Consider the following 21,399-nt stretch of genomic DNA (forward strand, 5'->3'; position numbering starts at 1 on the left):
TGAACATAGAGCTTGTGTGCATGTGAACAAGGTGGTTTGTGGATGTTTAGGAGTAGCGAGGTGGTGCAGTGGATAGAGTACTGGGCCTGGAGTCAGGAAGACCTGAGTTCAAATCTGGTCTCAGATACTTATTTAACTGTATGACTCTTCACCTCTGTTTGCCTCACTTTCTTCATCTGTAAAATGGGGATAATAATAGCACTTACTTTCAAAGGTTGTGAGAATCAAGTAAGATAATAATTGTAAAATTCTTAAAACAGTGCCTGGCACAGGGTAAGCACTATATAAATGTTAACTACTATTATTATTATAAAGCTTGCGTGCATGTGAACAAGGTGGTTTGTGGTTAGGGGCAGCTAGGTGGTGCAGGTGGAGTGCTGGGCCTGGAGTCGGGAAGACCTGAGTTCAAATCTGACCTCAGATACTAGCTGTGTGACTCTGGGCAAATCAATTAATTTCTGTTTGCCTCAGTTTCCTCATCTGTAAAATGGGGATAATAATAGCATCTACCTCCCAGGCAAGGATCAAATGAGATAATAATTGTAAAGCACTTAGGACAGTGCCTGAAACATAGTAAGTGCTACATGAATGTTAGCTATTATTATTGTTATCATTGTTATTGTTATGTTTGAGCTGCTCTACCCTCTCCCTCCCTTTCTCTCACTCACAGTTTCATCTTGGTCTTCCCATTCCACTTCAGAGAGATCCACACTGTTGTAGTTGGGCTTGGGTTTCCACTTCTTTCCATCTTTGTACTGAAGTGGGCAGTAAGAAAAAACATGAGTAGGATGAAGTCCTCCCTTCTTGAAGCCTCCCTAGATGCTCATAAAAGCAAAGATTCCAAAACTAGGAGAGGCCAACAATTCAACCACTATTTATTTATTTAGTATTTACTCTGTGCAAGGAACTATGTGAAGTACTGAAGGAGTCTTTCAGTCAGTCAGTCCGTCAGTCAATAAACATTCATTAAGCATCTACTATACGCCAGGGACTCTGTTAAGTGCTGGGGATACAAAAGGAGGTGAAAGGCATTCCTTGCCCTCAAATGTTTAAATAAGAAATGGTCCCTCCCTGGTTAAAGAATTGGTCATTTATTTGGTAAGCAATAGGGAGCCATTAAAAGTTTTTGTTTTAGAGAAGTGAAATGAGGCTCTTTTCATGGTGGCAAAGAACCAGAAATTAAGAGAGTGCCCAGTTGGGGAGTGGCTGAACAAATCATGGCCTAGGAATGTAGTGGAATTACATAAGAAATGATGGAAGGGGCTCTGTCAAAGAAACCTGGGAAGTTCATATGAACTGATACAGTGGAGTAAGCAGAACAATTTACACAATAACAACAACATTGTAAAAACAAACAACTTTGAAAGAGTTAAGAACTCCGACCAATGCAATGACCAACCATGATTCTATGACTAATGATGAAAAATATGCTCCCTCCTCCTGACAGAGAGGTTATGGATTCAATATGAAGGTTGAGATACAAATTTTTAGTTATGGCCCGTGTGGGAATTTGTTTTCCTCGTAAGGATTTTGTTTTTGGCTTGTTTTTTTCCCAGTTGGGTAGGGGTAGTGTGAAGAAGGGGAAAATGTTTATTAATTGAAATTAAAAGAAATTCTATACACAGAGATTAACCCAACTATAGTGTTAAGATGGGATGACCTAAAGGTGAGAAAACCTATAAAAGAAGCTAATGTCATCAGTTGGATGGTAAGTAGTGTCTGTTATAATAGTCCAAAGTTTATAGTATTTTAAATTCACAAAGTGCTTTCCTCACAAAGACCAACTATGGCAGCTGATGGAATTATTATTGTGCCTATCTTGCTTATGAGGAAACTGAGATTCAGAGCTCATCTCATTTCCCCTTTGCTTACAAAACTAATAAGCGTTAGAGTCAGGATTTGAACTTGGTCCACTAAATTTAATGGTTTCCCCCATGTCCCACCCCCAATCCCCAGGACACCATATTAGAGTAGTGGCAGTGGGAATAGAGAAGATAGAAGAGACTTTAGCCACTAGTTCCACCTAAGATTGAATTACCTTTTGGGAGAGCTACATCACACCATTGGCTCATGTTGAGAAACAACTGGGCAGGCCATAATACTGGGTCATTTAGGACTAGGAACTGGACTTGTGATTTCATTGATATAGGGTACTCCCAGAGGAGAGAACTCCCTCTACCAATGCAGGTCAGCATCTTCTCTTCAACTTACCATCTTAGAGAATTGCTTAGAGCATTGAGAGATTAAAATGACTTGCTCAGGGTCACACAACATGTGTCAGAGGCAGGAATTGAACCCAGGTATTCCTGGCTTTGAGACAACCTCTCTGTCCAACATGCTGTCTCTCAAATTTAATAAGATGAAATCTAATAGGGATCAATGCAAAGTCTTGAGTTAAAAAACCTCACCTTTATAAGTCCAAGATGAGGGAGGCATGACTAGATTGCAATTCAGTGAGAAAGATCTAATGAGTTTGGTGGCCTGCAAACTCAATATGAAGTTGTTCAATCATTTTTCAGTTGTGTTTGATTCTTTGTGACCCCATTTTGGGATTTTCTTGACAAAGATATTAGATTAGTTTGCCATTTCTTTCTCCAGTTCATTTTGCAGATGAGGAAAATGAGGCACACAGGGTTAAGTGACTTGCCCAGGGTAACAGAACTAATTAGTGTCTGAGGCTAGATTTGAATTCAGGAACATCAGTCTTCTTGACTCTAGGCCTGGTGTTCTGACCACTGCTCCACCTACCTGCCCAGCAATATAGCAGGCCAATGTAATTTCAGGCTCCATTAAGAGAGGAAGAGCATCCTGTAGTAAGGATAATTTCACTGTTCCCCCAGACCATAGCTAACATATTATGTTCTGTGGTGGGAGTCATATTTTAACAAGGAGAGCTGCAATGGAGATGATGGAGTACCATGCCACATAATGATCTGGCGATCCTTATAAAAAGAAGGGTTGTCCTGTGGAAAAGGGCTTAGATTTGTTCTGTTCGGCCCTGGAAGGCAGAGCTAAGGGCAAAGAGTGAAAGTTGGAAAGAAGAAAATTTAGGTTTGATAGCAGGAAAAACCTCCTAACAATTAGAGCTTTCTGGAAGTGGGATGAGCTAGCTCATCGTTGTCCCTTATCTGAGGTCTTTAAGGGAAGATTGAATGCCCTTCTGTTGGCTGGGCTGTGGAAGAAATCCTTTCTTAGGAATGGGAGGTACTAGATGGCCTCTGGAGTCTCTTCTAATTCTGAACTTCAGTGATTCTGTGAATTTTTAGTCTATTCAAACTTCCATTTCTTTTTGGCACGGGCTGCTTCCAGACATGAAATACTAACATTTTACATACAAAATGGTGGTCCTCCCAGGGCATGTTCTGGTTATATAATTGCTACATTCCCAATGGGAAGTACAGTGATGTAAGTAGGTTATGGAAATAGAAGCATGGAGAGCCTAGGGACTACATGCTATGGGACTTCTGTATCTCACAATTTAGCACTTAGGCACATATTCTCTTGGAAGGTTCATTATTTGTTTCTCCTGCTCTAGTCTTATCTTTACACGTAGGTTATAAGCTTCTGGAAGGAAGGGATGATGCCTTACATTTTCTTACATCTCTTACGATGCTTAGTGCAGTGCTGAACATGACAGATGCTCCCAAAACACTGACTAATTGATTTCATTAACTACCCCAATTGCCCACATATGGGTCTCAAAGCACATGTACCTACCAAGGGTCGGAGGTCAGGATGTGAGAGGATGTAGCCATTGTTAGTGTTCAGAAAGGCATAACCATGCACCCCTAGCTGTAAAAGAAAGGAGTGAAATGTGTTTATCTTGCTCTATCTGTTGTATAGTTGGGATGGGAGTAGAGTTTACATATAAGACAGGGTTGTCATAGTTGGGTAAGGTGAAATAGAGCAATGATAGAGCTCCATTAGGAGTTCTGACCTATTGCCAGCCTTTTTCATATGAATGTTTTTACATGTTCTATGCCTAAGGGTAATAATTAATAATAATAATAATAATCATGTCCTGCTAAAATCTTTCTTGCCAGGAGTTCTAAGAGCTTTGGGGATACAATTGCATTCACTTTTACAACAGGACTATAAATTAGGGAGGGGCAGTGAGGAAACTGAGGCACAGAGAAGGGAAAGAACTTGGCTAAGGTCTTGCAAATCAGGAGCAGAAGTTGGATCCCAAGCTCTAATGCCAGACTCTTCTTTAGATTAACAGGTAGAGGGGAACTCAGCCTCTCCCTAGATCTGGCTACATCTGCCTAGCAATATCAATGGAATGTAAGGCTGCAAAATCAGAATGAGGTGAGTTGCATAATAGTTGGGTGCATCCCCTATGGGGGAGCCAGCACTTTGTCCCAGATCAGGACCTTACCTTATATCGGGGTGCCAGCTTCATCAGTTCTCTGAGAGGTACATCAGAACCCACCACACCCAGTAGAATGCCATGAGATCTCTGAAAGAGTAAGCACTAGATTTCAATTGGTTCAGTAAACACTTGTTAAGTCCCTACTGTATGCAGAGCAGTCTGCAAGTAGAGCCTAGGAGAGATACCAAATTTAGATAAGATACAGTTCCTGCCTTCTGGGAACTAACAATCTAGTCATCCTCTGTGGACAAAGACCAGACTGAAAACTCAGTTTTTCTAGGCTCTGGGAGAGGCAGAGACCTTTGGAGACTCTTTCTTTGTATTTACCTTCTAGCTCTACTTTCCTAGAATTAAATCTAGGGACCACAAGTAGGATGGCAGGGTGAGTTTGCCTCGTGTGAAGATGGGGAAAAAGTTGCACATAAGGAAGAATTTTCCGGCTGGTGGAAAATAGAGTGAGAAAGAATGTGGAGAGGGCCTTAAAAACAGAATCTGAGCATGAGCTCTTTTGGTTGTTGGTTCTGCCCAAAGGAGGGCATGGGTATATCCAATGGAACCTTTAAATCTGTCCAAGGAATTGAGTAACTAGCTGTAAAATCTGATCAGCAATCTATGCTCTTTTCAGTAGACCCATCCATCACAAGATCCATCTTGCAGGAGTCCTGGGGTTGCTACTTACTGTCTCATTCTTTTTGCTAAAGACTGGCATGGCCACTGTGGTCATAAGCAATAGGCTCTGGGGCTGCAATGCAAAGAGCTGCCAGAGAGGAGAAAGCAAAATGCAAGGTTAGGAATGAGAAATTTCATAGGTGCCCAAATTCAGAACACTCACATGACTGCAGAGGATATGGCACTGATAATTACAAAGGTATCTTCTCTACTATGGATGAGGAAGATAGGAAGTAAATGTGACTCAAGAAGGTGGCTGTCATCCTGCTGCTTGGGGGTGGTGGAACCAATGCTGCTTCTCAAACAAAAGTCTAAATTCTTAGTGAGGAAATGCCAATAGGTCTGAGATTCTATTGTGGCTCATTAAATATCTGCTTTAGTCAAAGCACAGACCCAAATCTCAGAATCCCAGTCCTCTCAGCCAAGCTCACATCCAAACTGCTGAAAGCCTTCTGATGTACTGGCAACATACGAGTGATTCTTGTGACTGTGGAATACAGACATAACATGTATATCCAGAAAATAATGAAGACGTACCACCATGTGGACACCAAGAGAATTCCACATATACGTGTAGATCAAACACATGGACATTCTGCAGGTACAAACCACAGCACAAACACGATCAAAGGAAAAACAGTACTACCACTTGACTTTTTAAGACACCTACTTATACATTAAGCCACAGCACCACAAATACATACCACCAGACAGTCAAGTGTTCCACTGATCACTCAGTCATGAGACATATGTGCATACAATCTCTCCCCAAGATCTGGGATCTTCCTTAACAAACCAGACCATCTCACTTTCCATCTCACCTGCCACACCAACACTTTACTGAGGTCCCTACTGCTATCCAGAGAAAGGAATTCACGCTTTTGGCGGGGGCAATAGAAATGTTTCTAGAAAGTTGTATATTGGTAGATCTTTTGCAAAATGAATCACATTCTGAATTCACTGGTAGAGTTAGCTCTTTAAGGAAGCAGCAGTGAGTCCTTTTGGAAGGTAAAGAATACTTTGTGAAGTGTCCCACCAATTTATCTGTTTTGTAAATTAATGTTTTATATGCCTGCTTTTGTTTTTAATTGGTGGCTCATCTGTATTTCATATGGCCTAGCCTAATGGCAACGGACTGGACCATGAATCTATTGCAAAGGAAGCGCTTCCCTCAGGAAGGGAAGGCACAACCAAGGGAAAGAAAGGAGAGAGTGGAGTTTTTAGGGAGTATTGGATTTCTTACGGCATTTTTTTTAATTGCAGAGAGTTATAGGATCAGATTTTAAATATAAAGGTGAAGGTACATCAACTATGGCAGCAGAAAGAAAAAGGAGAAACATTGATAAGGGATCTGTGAAATGCCAAAGAAAAGCTTAGGCAGAAAAAGTCTGGCGGCACCATGTCTATAAGTTATAAGGCAACATGGGTTCCCTCTCTGCCATAGGCCCTGATCTTCCCAAGTTCCTGTTAATGGCTTACTCTTAGGGGCTGGCCGCTGGCTGCTAAAGGCCCTATAATTCCAGCTTTCGTACTCTGCCCGTCGAAGTCTTTCTCTGACTCCATTGTTTGTGAGTTCGGGGACAACTATCTCCTTGATAGCCCCCCCATCATGCAGACAGACAGACATTCACACAGGAAGGAAAAACCACACTTAGTGCACTAGAGAGGCTGTTACCTCCTCAGACTGTGGCAGCTTAGGGACAGCATGGATGAAGGGAGGAGCAAATAATGTGAGAATGGAAAGCATGAAACATGGTGGCAGAGGGAGACTTAAGCACAATGAAGATGCATTCACTCAGTCAATAAATATTTGTGAAATACCTACTATTGAGCAAGACTTTGCATTAAACATCAAAGGAACATGAACAATTTAAGGAGAAATTAGTCCAGATGAAGTAAAGGTTTCATGAGAAGTACATGATGCAAAAGTGCATCATGAGAGCAACCAGTGAACAATGTTAGGAAATCATCTTTAAGACCCTACCCTTTAGGATGAGTTTCTTGTAGGTAGATTAATTAGACTATGGGCAAATCAAACAATTTCATTATTCCCAATTAACAAATAAGAGGCAAGAAAGACTGAAGCAGAGGCAAGAATAACTTTGCCTTTGGTCAATTGATCAAGTATTTATTAAATACCCTCTATGTACCAGGAACTGTACTAGAAACACAAGTACAATATAATCTACTGCAAGGAACTTACATGTAAGAAGTCATAAACAAAACTGGATGGAAGCCTTGTGATTGTCTCTTTTACTAAGAAATCCTGGGCACCACCCTGCCTGTTGATAACCATGCCGACATAACGTCTTAAGTTAGCTTCTTTTTCCCAAGAGGAGGCTACCTATGTATTAGGTATGATTTGGGGGAGCTGAGAAGGCACCTCCTCTCATCCCCTAAATCTCTCTTTCACAGCACTACCTGAAATTTCAGCAATAAAAATGAATTTTTTTTAATCTTCTAGGAAGAGAGGAAGGAACCTCTTTTAAATACACCTAGGAAGAGTAGCCCATTAAACTCACATCTGCCACTAACACTTTCGTGTCAGTGGATTTATCTAATATAAGAGAATTACAAGGGGAATATGAATTTTAATGTGAGGAAGAGGTAGAGAAAAATTTCAGAGCAAGGCACAGCCCAGAAAGGATTGGCTTGAGTGATGTGCTAGGGGTTATGGGTTCCAAGTAGGTAGAGAGCAGCACTGGGGTACCTGGAATTTTGGGGTGGAAAGAGATATCAGGAGGCAGAAGAGGGGCACTGATAAGAAAAATCGGAGAGCAACGATGACCAGTTTCAAAACTTTGCCCTGCTTACTCACTTCTTGTCTTGGGAATGCAGTTCTTGAGGCTAGTTAAGATTCACTGATTAAGGAGAAGGGGGTGATCATGAGCTTAGGTTTCCCCCAACTCCTCTTAACTGGACTCTGAACCCAGAGTCTCTATCCCCCAAGACCCCTTACCTTACTGTCCATGTATGCTTCAGTCCAGATGATGTCATGGTCATGATTAATGACCATGGGGCGGCTGAGTACATGCAGGTACTCCATCACATTCTCCTGGACGTCTGCTAGGGTGGAGATCTGTGTGTAGTAGCCTATGTAGAAGAAAGGAGTGCTTGAATCACCCTCCAGCCTCCCTCTCTCCCTGCACATTATCTTTTCATGCATTTGGTTAGGGATTTGTCTGGGCACAAGATGGAGCAGGAGAAGGAATTGAGGGACAATCGGACTCCATGTAGTCTCCAGCTTAGGTCCCTTGCTCCAGAGATGGCAAAGTCAGAGTTTGTATATGAAAGATTATAAACAGAATGGTGACTACCTGCTCTTTCTATTGATTTCTGAACCAGAGAAAGTAGAATAAATTTTATTAATCAATCAAACAATAAACATTTATTAAGTCTCTACTAGGGGCAGCTAGCTGACACAATGGATAGAATGACAGGCCTGGAGTCAGTAAGACTCATCTTCTTGAGTTCAAATCTGGCCTCAGACACTTACTAGCTCTATGACCCTGGGCAAGTCACTGTTTTTCTGTTTGCCTCAGCTTCCCTATCAGTAAAATGAGCTGGAGAAGGAAATAGAAAACCACTCTAGTATCTTTGCCAAGAAAACCCCAAACGGGGTCACGAAGAGTCCATCATGACTGAAAAACACTGAACAACAACAACAACAACAGGCATCTACTATCTCTTAGGCACTGTACTAAGTGCTGAGGATACAAAAAGAGGCAAAAGATACTCCTTCCCCTCAAGGAGCTTACAATCTAATGACATTAGGAAGAATCTAACAGGTTAGACATAAGGATGTCTTATCCATTGCAACTCTTAATTAATAGGATAGGTAACCCTGAGTCATTCCCTTCAACTTGTAAAGTAGGGCATAGCCCAAGTGTTGGGAACATTTCCAATAGTCTACTTAGCCAACTCTTCATGAAGGACATGGATTTTGAGCGGGTAGAGAAGTGAGTAAAGGGAAAGAGTTTGAAGGGAGGGACGTTCATTGTTTGAAGCATCGGCTACTTAGGCTGTAGACAACTGTACAAATAAGAACTTGCGCACGGACCTAGGACCAAAAGGTCCTAGAGAGAGACATCTGTATTACTATTGCTTATGGCCCTCAGGTACATCATTTACACTGGTAAAGATAGGAATTAGAACTTAATATGCTCTTAGAAGGGGCAGGTAGATGGCGCAGTGGATACAGCACTGGGCTTAGAACCAGCAAGACTCATTTTCCTGAGTTCAAATCTGGCCTCAGAAACTTACTAGCTGGGTGACCCCGATGTAAAATGAGGTGGAGAAGGAAATGGCAAACCACTCTTGTATCTCTGTCAAGAAAATCCCAAGTGGGATCAAGACAGGACTGAAATGACTCATTGATAACAACAAACGATCACAGAGTTGGAAAGGACTTTGAAGATCATTTAGCCCAATCCTTTCATAGTGTTCATAGTTATAGAACAGAGGGATTAGACTAGGTAATTGCTCTAAGATTTATTGACTATGTGACACTGACCAAGTCCTTTAACCTCTCTGTGTCTTGGTTTCAGTAAAATGGGGGTAATTATATTGGTAAAATGGAAAGGGCACTAGTTCTGGAGTCAGAGGACCTGGGTCTAGACCCTTCCTTTGAAGTCCACTATTTGGATGGCTTTGGGGAAGACTTAACTTCCCTCGGTCTCAGTTTCCTCAGCTGAGAAATGAGGAGGCTGCACTAGATGGATCCTGACGTCCCTTTCAGCTCTAAGATCTACCATCCAGAGAGACTTGCTCACATTACTTGTCGGGTATATTTGAATATTCCTTTTCACTGTATCATGCTGTTTTCCTCTGCAGCGTGCTAGAGTGGCAGGAGAACATTTGGTGGCTAAGAACCTTGCTGGCCAAGGATGTTTCAACCTGACAGCTAGTAAAGTGGTGCAGAAAAAACTGGCCTGAATTTGGGGGACTTCTCCAGAAGAGAGAGGAAGAGAGACAGCGACGGCCCTGCTCCCACCCAACCCCACCCCTTGTGATGGGAAGTCTGCTCTGAGCATTTCTGCCTAGTGAGCTGTCATGGCTGGTACCGTGTCTGCTCAAAACCGACCTCCCTTTCTTGCACTTGTTGACTTGGAGAAACTCCGATAATAGGTTACATACCTTTGTTGTTGCATGCAATCCACTTCATCTTGTCAGCAAAAGTGACCTCTCTCCCAATGAGGTAAGTAAAAACCCGAACCTGATCAAGAAAGAAAAAAGACCTAGATTAACTCAGAAAACCCATGCAATCAATCAACCAAGAGGTAACTTCTGACTTTATTGTTATTGTTACTTACTTACTTAATTGGTTGGCACTCAGATATTAAGCACTTTATAATTTCTAAACCCTGTTTTCTCCTCCTATCCCCCTCCCCCATTTCCCCAATATGGAGAGTAGAAAACTGAGCCATTGTAAAGGCCTGTGATCCGTCATCTGATTAAAGAAGAGGTTGAGGACAGGGAGTTGGCAGCAGAGCTGGAAACACATTTATGGACCTTTGGTTTCCAAGGCTTTTCCACGAATCCTTTCCTGCTCCATCTTCTACACTAGCACCCTCTAGATCAATAGTGGCAATTATCCCCCTACCCCTTCCCCATTCAGAAATTAACCTTTCTATCAGGCCAGTTATACTTCTCAAATATAGTCTCGTAGTCCTCTACTGCCCCATCAGTGATCAGCATGATGGCTTGGTTACAAAGGCCTCCTCGTCCATCCTCTCGGAACTGTAAGGGCAAGGGTGAGAGAAGGAAATGGAAAACCCAACAACACTATGTTCCCTTTGTTGTTCTCTCTGGCCCCTCCTTCATGCCCCATACCCACCCTCCCTATGCATAGTACATAGTGCCTTAACCTGCTTCAGGATCCTGAAGGCTTCACTCAGTGCCTTGTTCACAATCCCCACACCCTTGACCATCAACTCTTCCACAAGCTGCTTGAAATGCTGGCAAAGTAAGAGAAAGATGGAAAAACCACACAAAGTTCAATCATATAGACACAATATGGGGCTAGTGTAGGAGGAAGCAGATACCCGCTAACAAGCTAACAAGCTTGGGCGATTGGTTAGATCAAACCAGTTTTTGAGGTTTCACCAATAACCAGTTAACTTCATTTTGATTTATGATCATACTCAAATAGCTGGTTACCCAAACACATATCATTGGTTTTAAGAATGAGGAGTGAGGGTATGAATGGCTCATTACAAATGCTTCTCTTAAGAAATGACCAGCCAGAGCCAGCATCTACTCAGCTTTTAAGTCTTTTCAGGTCAATGTTAGTCATGACATCTCAAGAGCACTTTCTGTAATTATGGCCTATTATTGGGGTATCCGCTGAGATACCAAAAAGTTCAATAATGGGTCCAAGTGGGAAACAAAGGTACAAGGAGGAGTCAAACTCAAATATTTTGTCTTCGGTCCACTGTTTTCACTACCAAATATGTATGTAAGCGTACATTTGGGAATCAACTCAAAGTCCCATATACCATGTATCCCAGAATCTTTAAAACTTAAAATGTCACCGATACTTTTGGGACTATATATATATATATATATATATACACATATACATATACATATATATACACATACACAAAATATATACACACATGTATATATACACACATACATGTATGTGTATATATGCATACACATATACACATAAACATACAAATATAAATGTACATGCATATGTACACACCTACCCATACATATACATATACATACATACACACATACACCCATAGACACATATATTTTTACTAGTTCATTCTGCCTCCAAAAAGGGGCAAAACAAAGTTAAGTTTAAATCCTGTATGGTCACTGATAATCGGATATGTGATGTTCAAAATTGTACTTAATTTCTTTTTTTAAAAGTTTGGTTTATGCATTTTTTTTACCACAGACATTTTCCTTTTTCTTACCACCATAACCTTCTCTTGCCACAAAGAACAAATAAGTAAAAATGACACAGAGACTATATCTGACAGAGTATGCAACATTCAGCATCTACAATCCCTCCCACCCTTTTTCCAAGAAGAATAGACAATTCATCTCTTTACCTTCAACTAATATTTTAAAGAGCTTCTCTCAAGGGCCCAAATTAATTGGTTATAATTTTTCCTCCTCTCTCTTACCCTTAGGTGCCCTTATTTAGAGATTCGTAGGATCTTGAGAGGTGGAAGAAACCATAAATTACCATCTAGTCCAAACTCTTCATTTTATCAACGGCCAGAGACTTGGCCGAGGTTACACTGAGATGGCAGAAATGGGATTAAGTAGAATATACTTCTCTTTGCATTTTAATTGTTTATTTTTTGACCCTACCCCAACAGAACTGAAATGGGTCAAAGACCCAGAGCAGGAGAGAGAATGACAGGAGGAGAAGTGGGGGAGTGAGGAATAAGGGCTACCTAGTTAATCCACAAGCTGGATAATCAGCCCCTGAGTTCACTGAGGTCTTTAACAAATATTGAATAGATGCTTACTATATGCAGAGTACTCTGCTGGACATTTCAGAATAAGTCTCATTTCATAGGGAGTGTGGATGCTTCCTCCACCTCTACTCTCTATGCACAGATCCTCAAAATATCTATAATTTCATGGGATGTGTGGGTGCTTTCTCTCCCCTTCTACCCCCATACAGAGAGTGCACAGACCTTCTAGGCCTCGAAGATGGTCTTCTTGAGCTGCGGAGACCAAAAAATTCATTACGCAGGGTGTGAGGTCCTGGAACAACAGAATCTGTCTCTGCGCCCATGCTCAGAGCCTTTCTGGAAGCTTAGGGGCCCTGCTAGGGCTTGTGCTCTCATTTCACCACTTTGGGAATACAACTGGGGGAGATATAAGATTAAACAAGACTCCCCCTGCCTTCACAGACTTTACAATCTAGTAGGTCAACCAGTATTCTTACAAATTGACTAATTATTCTGATTAAGAACTGACTGAGTGAAATTAGTCTTCTGTTCTTCTCTCCTGAAGAAGTATTTGCTATTTGCTCTGGGTAAACGGGCAGTTAGTCTGCCAAAGAACAGTGCTGCATATATTTACATAGAGCTGTGCATCCTTTCATCATGTAAGAATAAATACAAGTTCAAGAGAGAATGCAACACTAATCCAGCACCGAGGAGAAACTATTTGTCCCAGTGTGGACGCCATGGGTAACCGAGAAAGCTACAACACCTCCATTTTGTCAGCAGTTCCACTGTCTTGCCCCTCTTTTTTTGTATTGCAACCCCTCCCCTGCCTGCTACCTTTCTTAGTGCTGAAACAGCAATGACAGTCCTATCTATTAGGGTGGAGTTATAAGAAATAGCTGATCTGAAGAAGAGCCCAGCGCAAGAGGACCACGTCCCCTGTTCCTACCCCAGAAACAGCCCTGTCCAATTCTAAAGCGCCCCATACTCAATTCACCTCTTGCCTAAATTGAAACCTGTATGAGCTTAGTTCTTTTGCTCCTTCGGAAAGCCTCTGTGTGGACGGGTGGGGTTTCCTCGACGGCAAACTCAACAAGCCCTTGTTGTTTCCCAAACTCTTGGTATCGGGTTTGGATGTTGGGTTCTGGTACTGGTTCTGGTTTGTTATGGCACCGACAATTTTACCCACAATACTCACCTCTCGATTGTCTCTGTCAGCCTGAACGAGAATCCCTTTAAAACAAGGTTCCACATAATGAACATAATCATTGTACTGTAGCCAGTAGGAGGGAACATTGTAGGGAAGAGGGAGAGAATGAAACAGGGTCAGTTTAGATAGTCAACCTCCAGTGAAGCTTAGGCAAGCAGCCTGTAGGGTCAGACTCATCCAAGTAGCGTGGGGACTCTTGTGCCATGGTCAGGAGGAGTAACTTACTCTTGGCAAACTTGGCTAGGACAGCACATGTGAGACCTAATCATTCTGTGTCAAACCTTCCAACATCATAGAAATTTGTCCTAATATTGTTGTTCTGCCTTGAAAGAAGTGAAAAAAATAACTCCTGCTGAGCAAATTCACTTGGTCTTCATTGCAATGACCTGAGAGTCATTGTATATAATAAATTGTATATATAGTGTTGTGAGAGTCATTGTATATATTGTAAATAGATGACTGACTTTGGAATCAGACCCAAGTTCAAATCCTTACTTGGTCGTTTTGTGATGGGCAAATTATTTAACCTCTCAGTGTTCCTGGAAACCCTCTAAGACTATAAATTGTAGATGACTTCTTAATAAACAATGGAGAAAATTTTCTACGCTAATGAAATCACATAGCGGGACTGAAAGGGAAAATAAACAAGCAAATTACTTAAGTAGCATTTAACATTAATGGAAAAGTGCCCTTCAATTAGCAATCACTTAGCATCATATATTAAGAGCTAGGGGAGACTTTGGGGGTCATCTAGTCCAGTGGTATTAAACTCAAATAGAGACGGGGCCACTAAACCATACATAGGGATCCTTGAGTCATGTATTTACTTAGAAAACTATACATTTACATTATCTATGTTCTCTTGCATTTTAACTATCTTATCTATCCAAATATATCCCAACTACATTTTAATCTGGTTTTGCTTCTATCTTGCCCTCATGTTTGATGCCTCTGATCTAGTCCAATTCCCTCATTTTTCAGATGTGGAAACTAAGACTAGAAATTAGCCTAAAGCCACACCAATAATAAGTAGCTGTACTTGGTTACAAACTCCAGTCCTCTGACTTCAAATCCAGAACTCTTTCCACCATACGCCATAACCTCAAAGCATTTTATGTGCAATATTATAACTAAGTGGGCTAAGGTGTAGTCAGCAGCATGTGACCTCCCTATTTCTGCTTCTGCCTAGTCTTGAGGACAGAACCTTCAGACATATCTCCCTTAGTATTCTGACTTGTTATTCCTCAAAGGCTGGAGATGCTGCTTCAATTGGCTAAAGTGGCCCTGGGATAGAGGGGAGATGGCTTCTCATCCCCTTCTTCCCTGGTCCTCAATCTGTCCTTTTTCTCACTGTTACAGGCTTGGAAAATATATTTTGTTTATCAACTAGGGAAAAGAATGTGAATTGACTTCTTCTTATGCAATAAAAAGTTAAGTGCTTGGAGCTATTTTGGTATTTTTAATCTACTTTTGGTCTAAGTCAGAAAAGGGGAGATATCCTGATATAGTACAATGGGACAGCATTGATTTTGACTGGCATCAGCAAGGATAATATGAATATTGTGAATTAATATATGAATATTAATAATGTGATTCTCTTCCATGTAGAAAAAGGCTAGGGGTGGGGGCAAGGGGAGACTGGTTAAATCTCTTTGATAGGAAGAATATGTTCATTTATTCCCAGTGAATGGCAGAAACCTGCTGAGTGTATCCCTTCCATTACTACTACATTCACAGAAGTAGGGATACAATATGGGCATGAGAGTTAGGACTTAAGAATGATAGGAGGCTGGAAAAGGTGAGATCTGAGGAGAATATAATAGAACTGGAGGGTCTATCCATGTTCTATCCTGTCAATCTTTCATGCTAATATAGGGCTGACCAGTAGAAAGATTTTGAAGTCAGCAAGATTTGATTTTGGCACATTCCTCCCTCACTAAATACCCAATGTTTATTATTATATTAATAATAATATTATTATATTATTATATTAATAATAATAACTATTATTAGCATCTCTCTAATTAGTACTTAGCTATTAGTATCCAACTAACCCTAATAATACCCATTATTAGTATTACAGAAATGCAGGGTATTTAGTGAGTCAAAAGAGTGCTTTCTTCACTATTGCCCCTCCTTTTTTTTATTTTAAGGCCATTGGAGTTAAGTGACTTGTAACTTGCCCAGAGTCACACTGCTAGTAAATGTCTGAGGCTGGATTTGAACTCAGGTCCTCCTGACTCCAAGGCCAGTTCTCTATCCATTGCACCACCTAGCTGCCCTGTTCACTATTGCCCTTTGAAGAAGGTGGGACATGAAGCTCCTGAGCTTCCTAGTAGTGTCCTACCTGGGGCTGACTTCCTTTCATAGAACCCCCCTCTCCAAATATTTTCACTCCCACTCCCACTGTTTATCCCTGCTTCCTCTTGCTGATATAAGTAATGATGAACAATGGTATTAATGAGTTAATGTCTTGTCACTTCTAGGCAATATATTTGTGTTTCATCAGGACACTGCTCTTTCTCAAAGGATAATCTTGGTACTTTTAGACATAGTGGCTAGCTGGTGTGGTAAGGCCTTCCAGTGACCTCTGTTAAAGGGATGGCCATCTACACGCATGCCTCACCTAGGTCCCGGTCCCTCTCCCCATTCCTTTGCACACTTATCACAGCTTCTCAGTAATTCCTCCTCCCTTCATTTCCTTTTTTTCTCTCTCTGTGAATGAAGGTCCTCAGTCATGAGATCACTGGGAAGTTCTAGAATACAGACATCTTTGAGTTTTTGCCTTCTATATGCTCCTTATTCCAGGATGGTGAGTATAGATAAATGGTAAAGAAAATAGGGGTAGGATGGAAATCGTTTTAAAGATGAGAGTCAAGAATCATTCTAAATCAGGAATGTAGCAAGTCACTCTAGAGCACAAAGGATAGGAAACTGACAGTGCGCTAAGGTCTATTGTAGAGGGTGTCAGGAAACATGCTAGATTCACACATGGCCTAGATATCATTCTAGAGCATGTAGAACGGGACTGTTCTAGGGTCACTGGGTGAGAGTTATTCTAGAATAGGAGGATATAGTCACCGCTATGATATTGACAAAGTCATTCTCCCCCAGGGTGTCCAAGATAGTAGAGATGGTATGCTTGGCGATGGCTATCTGCAGCCCCTTCATACTACCACTCACATCCACCAGAATCACAATATCCTTGGGAGAAGTGGCAGCTTGGATGTACCTTTGGAAAGAAGGCAAAAGAATCCTGTCTGTTCCTTTGAGCCTGAATCCGATAGCCTCACCACAAGGCACCAAAAAAAGGGGGAAGAAGTGAGCCATGTGGCGGGGTGATTCAGGGTCCGGCTAGGGAAGATTCCGAGAGGTAGACAGTGTAAGTGGAGATTTTGGGTTGACACCAAACCATGTGAGTGAGGAGAGGCTACAGCAAGAATAATCTCATTGGTGAAAGGTGAAGGAGGCAGTTGGACAGGAACTCTGCCTCCCTTTCTTCTTTCCCAGCTGAGACGCCATTCAAATATAAGCTCCTTAAGAGCAGGGACCATGAATGTTGCTTTTTCTTTGAGTCCCTGAGCACAGTTGACAGTAGTTGCTTAATAAATACTTTTTGATTGGCTGACCAAGGAGGAAATTAAAGCCCCAAGACAATCAGGGAAAAGTTAGAAGGAGGATAGAGACCTCTCTCAGGGAACAAGCTCTCTTACCATCCTCGGTTCCGGCAATCGAAGGTAATGACTCCACTTTCATCAGGGGTCCACTTTATACCTGGAGAGAAGAGAACTGGGACTGTTTCATCTGCTCAAGGAAGCAGACTCAGAACCATAGCTCATATAATGACATTCATATCCATGATCTCTTTTATTACAATTGTCAAACTCATTTAAGAACAGAGCCATTGAATGATAATGGTCCACAGGTGGTAGCCCTGTGGAGAGTGACAATGAAGAAGAGAAAAGGAAGACTTCTTCCTTCACTGCTGACTTCTTCCTCTCCCAACCACCAGACACAGAATCCTGCATGGCCTGCCACATAATAAGCAGAGAATTAGAAAAGGGGACCCCCAAAATTTGGGAGCCAGGGCCCTTATCTCTATTCAACTCACAGGCAGATTCCAAATATGAAGTTAGGACGAACTCACATAATCACAGGATTTAAAAGTTGGAAGGGACCTCAATGGCTGTCTAGTACAACTCATATATAAAAGGAATTTATATGATGATATATCTGATAAGTGGCCATCCAGCCTTTGCATGAACAACTTCAATGGGGGTGAACCCACCACTTCTAGAGGCAGCTCATTCCACTGGTGAACAGCTCTAATTGTTAGAAAATGTTTCCTTACATCACGTTTAAATTTGCTTATTTTTTACCTTCTACCTTTTGTTCCTATTCCTTCCTTCTGGAGCAAAATAAAACCAGTCTAATTTTTCTTTCACATGATAGTTCTTCCAATACTTGAAGGCAACTATCATGTTCCCCAAGTCTTCTCTTTTCCAAGCTAAACACCCCATTCTTTCATATGATACCAGCTCAAGATTCTTTACCATCTTGATTGCCCTCCTTCTTAAAATGTGGTATTCAAAGCTGATCACAATATTCCAGATATGATCTGGGCACTGTGGGACTATCACCGTTCTAACCCAAGATCAAATTAACTTTTGGATGCTATATCAGTCTGTTGATTCATAATGAGCTTGTAGTTCTTTAGTACCCCCTCTATCTTTTTCAAATGAACTTTTATGTAGCCATGCCCCTTTTGTTTTACTGTTTTGAAATTGATTTTTTGAACCCAGTTGTAAGACTTTGCATTTATTTCTAGTAAATTTCACCTTATTAAAATTTGTCCCAATATCTTAGCCTGTCAAGACCTTTTTGGATCTTAACTCTATCATCCAATGTCATATCTTTCCCTCCTATCTCTGTAGTTTCTGAAAATCTGATAAATATCCCATCTATGCATTTTCTTTTTTTATAAATAAGAGTTTACTTATAAATTTACAGAATAGAAACAAAAAACACATGAAGCTCACAAGTTACTCAAAGTAATAGATGTATAATAAAAACAGAAATTTTGACTGACAACAGGCAAAATTTTATAAAGACTTCATAGAGAGATGGTATCCAAAAGTCAACTTTAGTTCTTCCAACTTTTTGCTGTGTCACCCACACTGAATTGGAGTTCTAACTCTTCAGGAGTTACTATCCTGGAAACTGGTGAATTAAATCTTGATAGTGTTGTGGAGTAATGATGTATTCATCACGTTGCCTCGACCCAGGATTTATACTTAATTTCTGTATAGTACCTAATGCTGCCTCAATCTATATTCACCATCTATGCATTTTCCAAGACAATGACAGAAATGTAGAACATCACAGGCGCAAGCAGAGATCTCTGGGGAGTTCCATAGGAGACCTCCTTCCAGGTTGCCACTGAACCATAAGTCTTGCCTTTCAATCAGTTCTGAAGCTTTACCACTATTCTATCATCTAGTAGACATTTTTCATTTTTTTCCATGAGAAGAATATGAGATGCTTTAGTGAATGTATTATTACAATCTAGGTAAATTATGCAGCATTAACTTAATCTACCAGTCTAGTAATAGCATGGTTTGTTCTTGGAGCCATAAGTCTTTCTATGTTGCCTTCTCTATATATTCATTAAGCATCCCTTTAAGAATATGTTCCTCTAGAAATTAAAGTCAAACTCACTAGTTCAGACACTCTATTCTATTCTTTTTTTTTAAAATTGGAGCAACATTTTCCCAAAATGATGCTAGTGTGCTAAAAATGATGGGCCTCAATTTTTTTGGTATGGGACCTGTGATTTTACCAGTGTAGGGAGCTTTTGGCGAGGAATTTTTTTTTCTACTAATGCATATTGTTTCAGCAGTTGACAGTTTTTAAGAGTTGCCTGGGGACATTGAGAAGTCAGGGTGAGTCACATAGCCAGTATATGTCTAAAGCAGGACTTGAACACAGATCTTCCTCACTCTGAGGCTAGCTATCCACTACATTGGGACAGCTAGGTGGTACAGTGGATAGAGTGCTGGGCCTGAAGTCAAGAAGACTCATTTTCCTGAGTTTAAATCTGGCCTCAGACACCTGCTACCTGTGTGACCCTGGGCAAGTCACTTAACCCTGTTTGCCTCAGTTTCCTCATCTGTAAAATGAACTAGAGAAGGAAATGGTAAACCACTCCAGTATCTTTGCCAAGAAAACCCCAAATAATGTCATGAAGAGTTGGACGTGACTGAACAGCAACAAAAACTGAACAACAAAAAATCCATTATACTGTACTGCTTCTCTCTCTCTTTCTCTAAGAAATAAATACAATTAAGGTTAAAAATTTAAACAAATAAAACATGAGGGACAACTAATTTAACAGTAGTCTATGTGGAAAAAAACTTTGGGGTTTTAGCTGACCATAAGTTCAACTTGGTTATGATTGCTCTTTCCAAGGTCACCAATGATTTAATTGCTAGATCTAATGGTTTTTTCTCAATCTTCATTCTTGTTAACCTCTTTGCAGCATTTGACACCATTGATCATTTTTTTCCTCCTGGACAGCCTCTCTTCTGTTTTCCTGACACACATAGAGGAATAGACCTTAGCAATCATGTAGTCCAACCCTCTTATTTTACAAATGAGTAAAAAGTGAAATGACTTGTGCAAAGTCACACAGTTAGCAAATGGCAAGGCTAGGGGTTGGATTAAAGTCCTGTAACTTCAGACCCAGTACTGTACTACATTAGCGGATCTCTTTTTTCATCTTCTTTTAGATGTCTGACTGTCCCTTCTCAGAATCCTTTGTTGGATTATAATTACAATCTACCTCCTAACTGTGGGTGGACCCCAAGGCTCTATCTTGGGTCTTCTCTTCTTTCTCTATGCTCTTTAGAGACCTCATCAGCTTCTATGAATTGTTTTTACCTCTGTGCAAATCTATATACTCAGCCCTAACCTGTCCTGAGGTACATTCTCACATCACCAACTGCTTGGTGGACATTTCAAACTGGATGTCCCATGACCTCAGAACAGAATCTCCCCAGAGAAGCATAGATTTAGAAAGCACATTTCCACATCCTCTCCCTGCCTCACCATTTTCATACCTGGATAGAGCCTGAAGAATCCAGAGGAGCTACCAAAATACTGCCACGTCAGTGTTGGATCTCTTTGGAAATTCTCCACAAAAACAGGGTTTAAGGCTTCTGACATGTAGACTCCATTCAAAATATTTGGATCTGAGAGTCAAGGTAGAGATGGAGCAATGTGATCCCAGGATACACTTTAGGGATCAGATTGGACATAGGTTAATTAAGCACATGTGATTAATCAATCAATCAATGAACAAGTACTCAGTGACTATTATTTGCTAGGTACTATGTTAGGTATCAGAGATAGAAAACAAAAAATGAAATAATTCCTGTGCTGGAAAAGAACACAGAACCATTTCCTCTAAACACATTTAGCCCAGAGCCCTGGAAGAACACTTGACCCCTGTCAAGCTATGCTCTGCCTTGTTTTGATTACTTCTAGAGGGCTATGTTCATTTCTGGACACCATGGATTAGGAAAGAATGCTGAAGAGGGCCCAGAGGAGGGTAGCAGCATAGGAATAGTGTTTATATCAGCATATGCAGACCAGATGTAGAAACTGGGGATATTTAACCTATAGAACAGAAGACTTAGGGAGAGGGGAAGACATAGCAGTTG

At 40.9% G+C, this 21,399-nt stretch overlaps 1 protein-coding gene across 1 annotated transcript in view; it reads right to left on the minus strand.

Annotated features, from left to right (window-relative positions):
- The window catches only part of CACNA2D4 (calcium voltage-gated channel auxiliary subunit alpha2delta 4), a 163,442-nt gene that overhangs the window by 124,872 nt on the left and 17,171 nt on the right, over nucleotides 1–21,399 (minus strand). Inside the window, exons 6-17 of the mRNA XM_027857342.1 lie at nucleotides 20,797–20,928; nucleotides 17,392–17,452; nucleotides 16,760–16,910; nucleotides 13,667–13,741; nucleotides 10,909–10,998; nucleotides 10,667–10,780; nucleotides 10,178–10,256; nucleotides 8,001–8,134; nucleotides 5,052–5,129; nucleotides 4,379–4,459; nucleotides 3,718–3,792; nucleotides 669–755 (exon numbers count right to left, since the gene is read on the minus strand). Coding sequence (XP_027713143.1) covers nucleotides 669–755; nucleotides 3,718–3,792; nucleotides 4,379–4,459; nucleotides 5,052–5,129; nucleotides 8,001–8,134; nucleotides 10,178–10,256; nucleotides 10,667–10,780; nucleotides 10,909–10,998; nucleotides 13,667–13,741; nucleotides 16,760–16,910; nucleotides 17,392–17,452; nucleotides 20,797–20,928 — 1,157 coding nt within the window. The remainder of the gene's footprint in view (nucleotides 1–668; nucleotides 756–3,717; nucleotides 3,793–4,378; nucleotides 4,460–5,051; nucleotides 5,130–8,000; nucleotides 8,135–10,177; nucleotides 10,257–10,666; nucleotides 10,781–10,908; nucleotides 10,999–13,666; nucleotides 13,742–16,759; nucleotides 16,911–17,391; nucleotides 17,453–20,796; nucleotides 20,929–21,399) is intronic.

The sequence above is a fragment of the Vombatus ursinus genome, unplaced genomic scaffold (assembly GCF_900497805.2).
Source record: "Vombatus ursinus unplaced genomic scaffold, bare-nosed wombat genome assembly UNPS02012082.1, whole genome shotgun sequence".
Lineage (NCBI taxonomy): Eukaryota > Metazoa > Chordata > Mammalia > Diprotodontia > Vombatidae > Vombatus > Vombatus ursinus.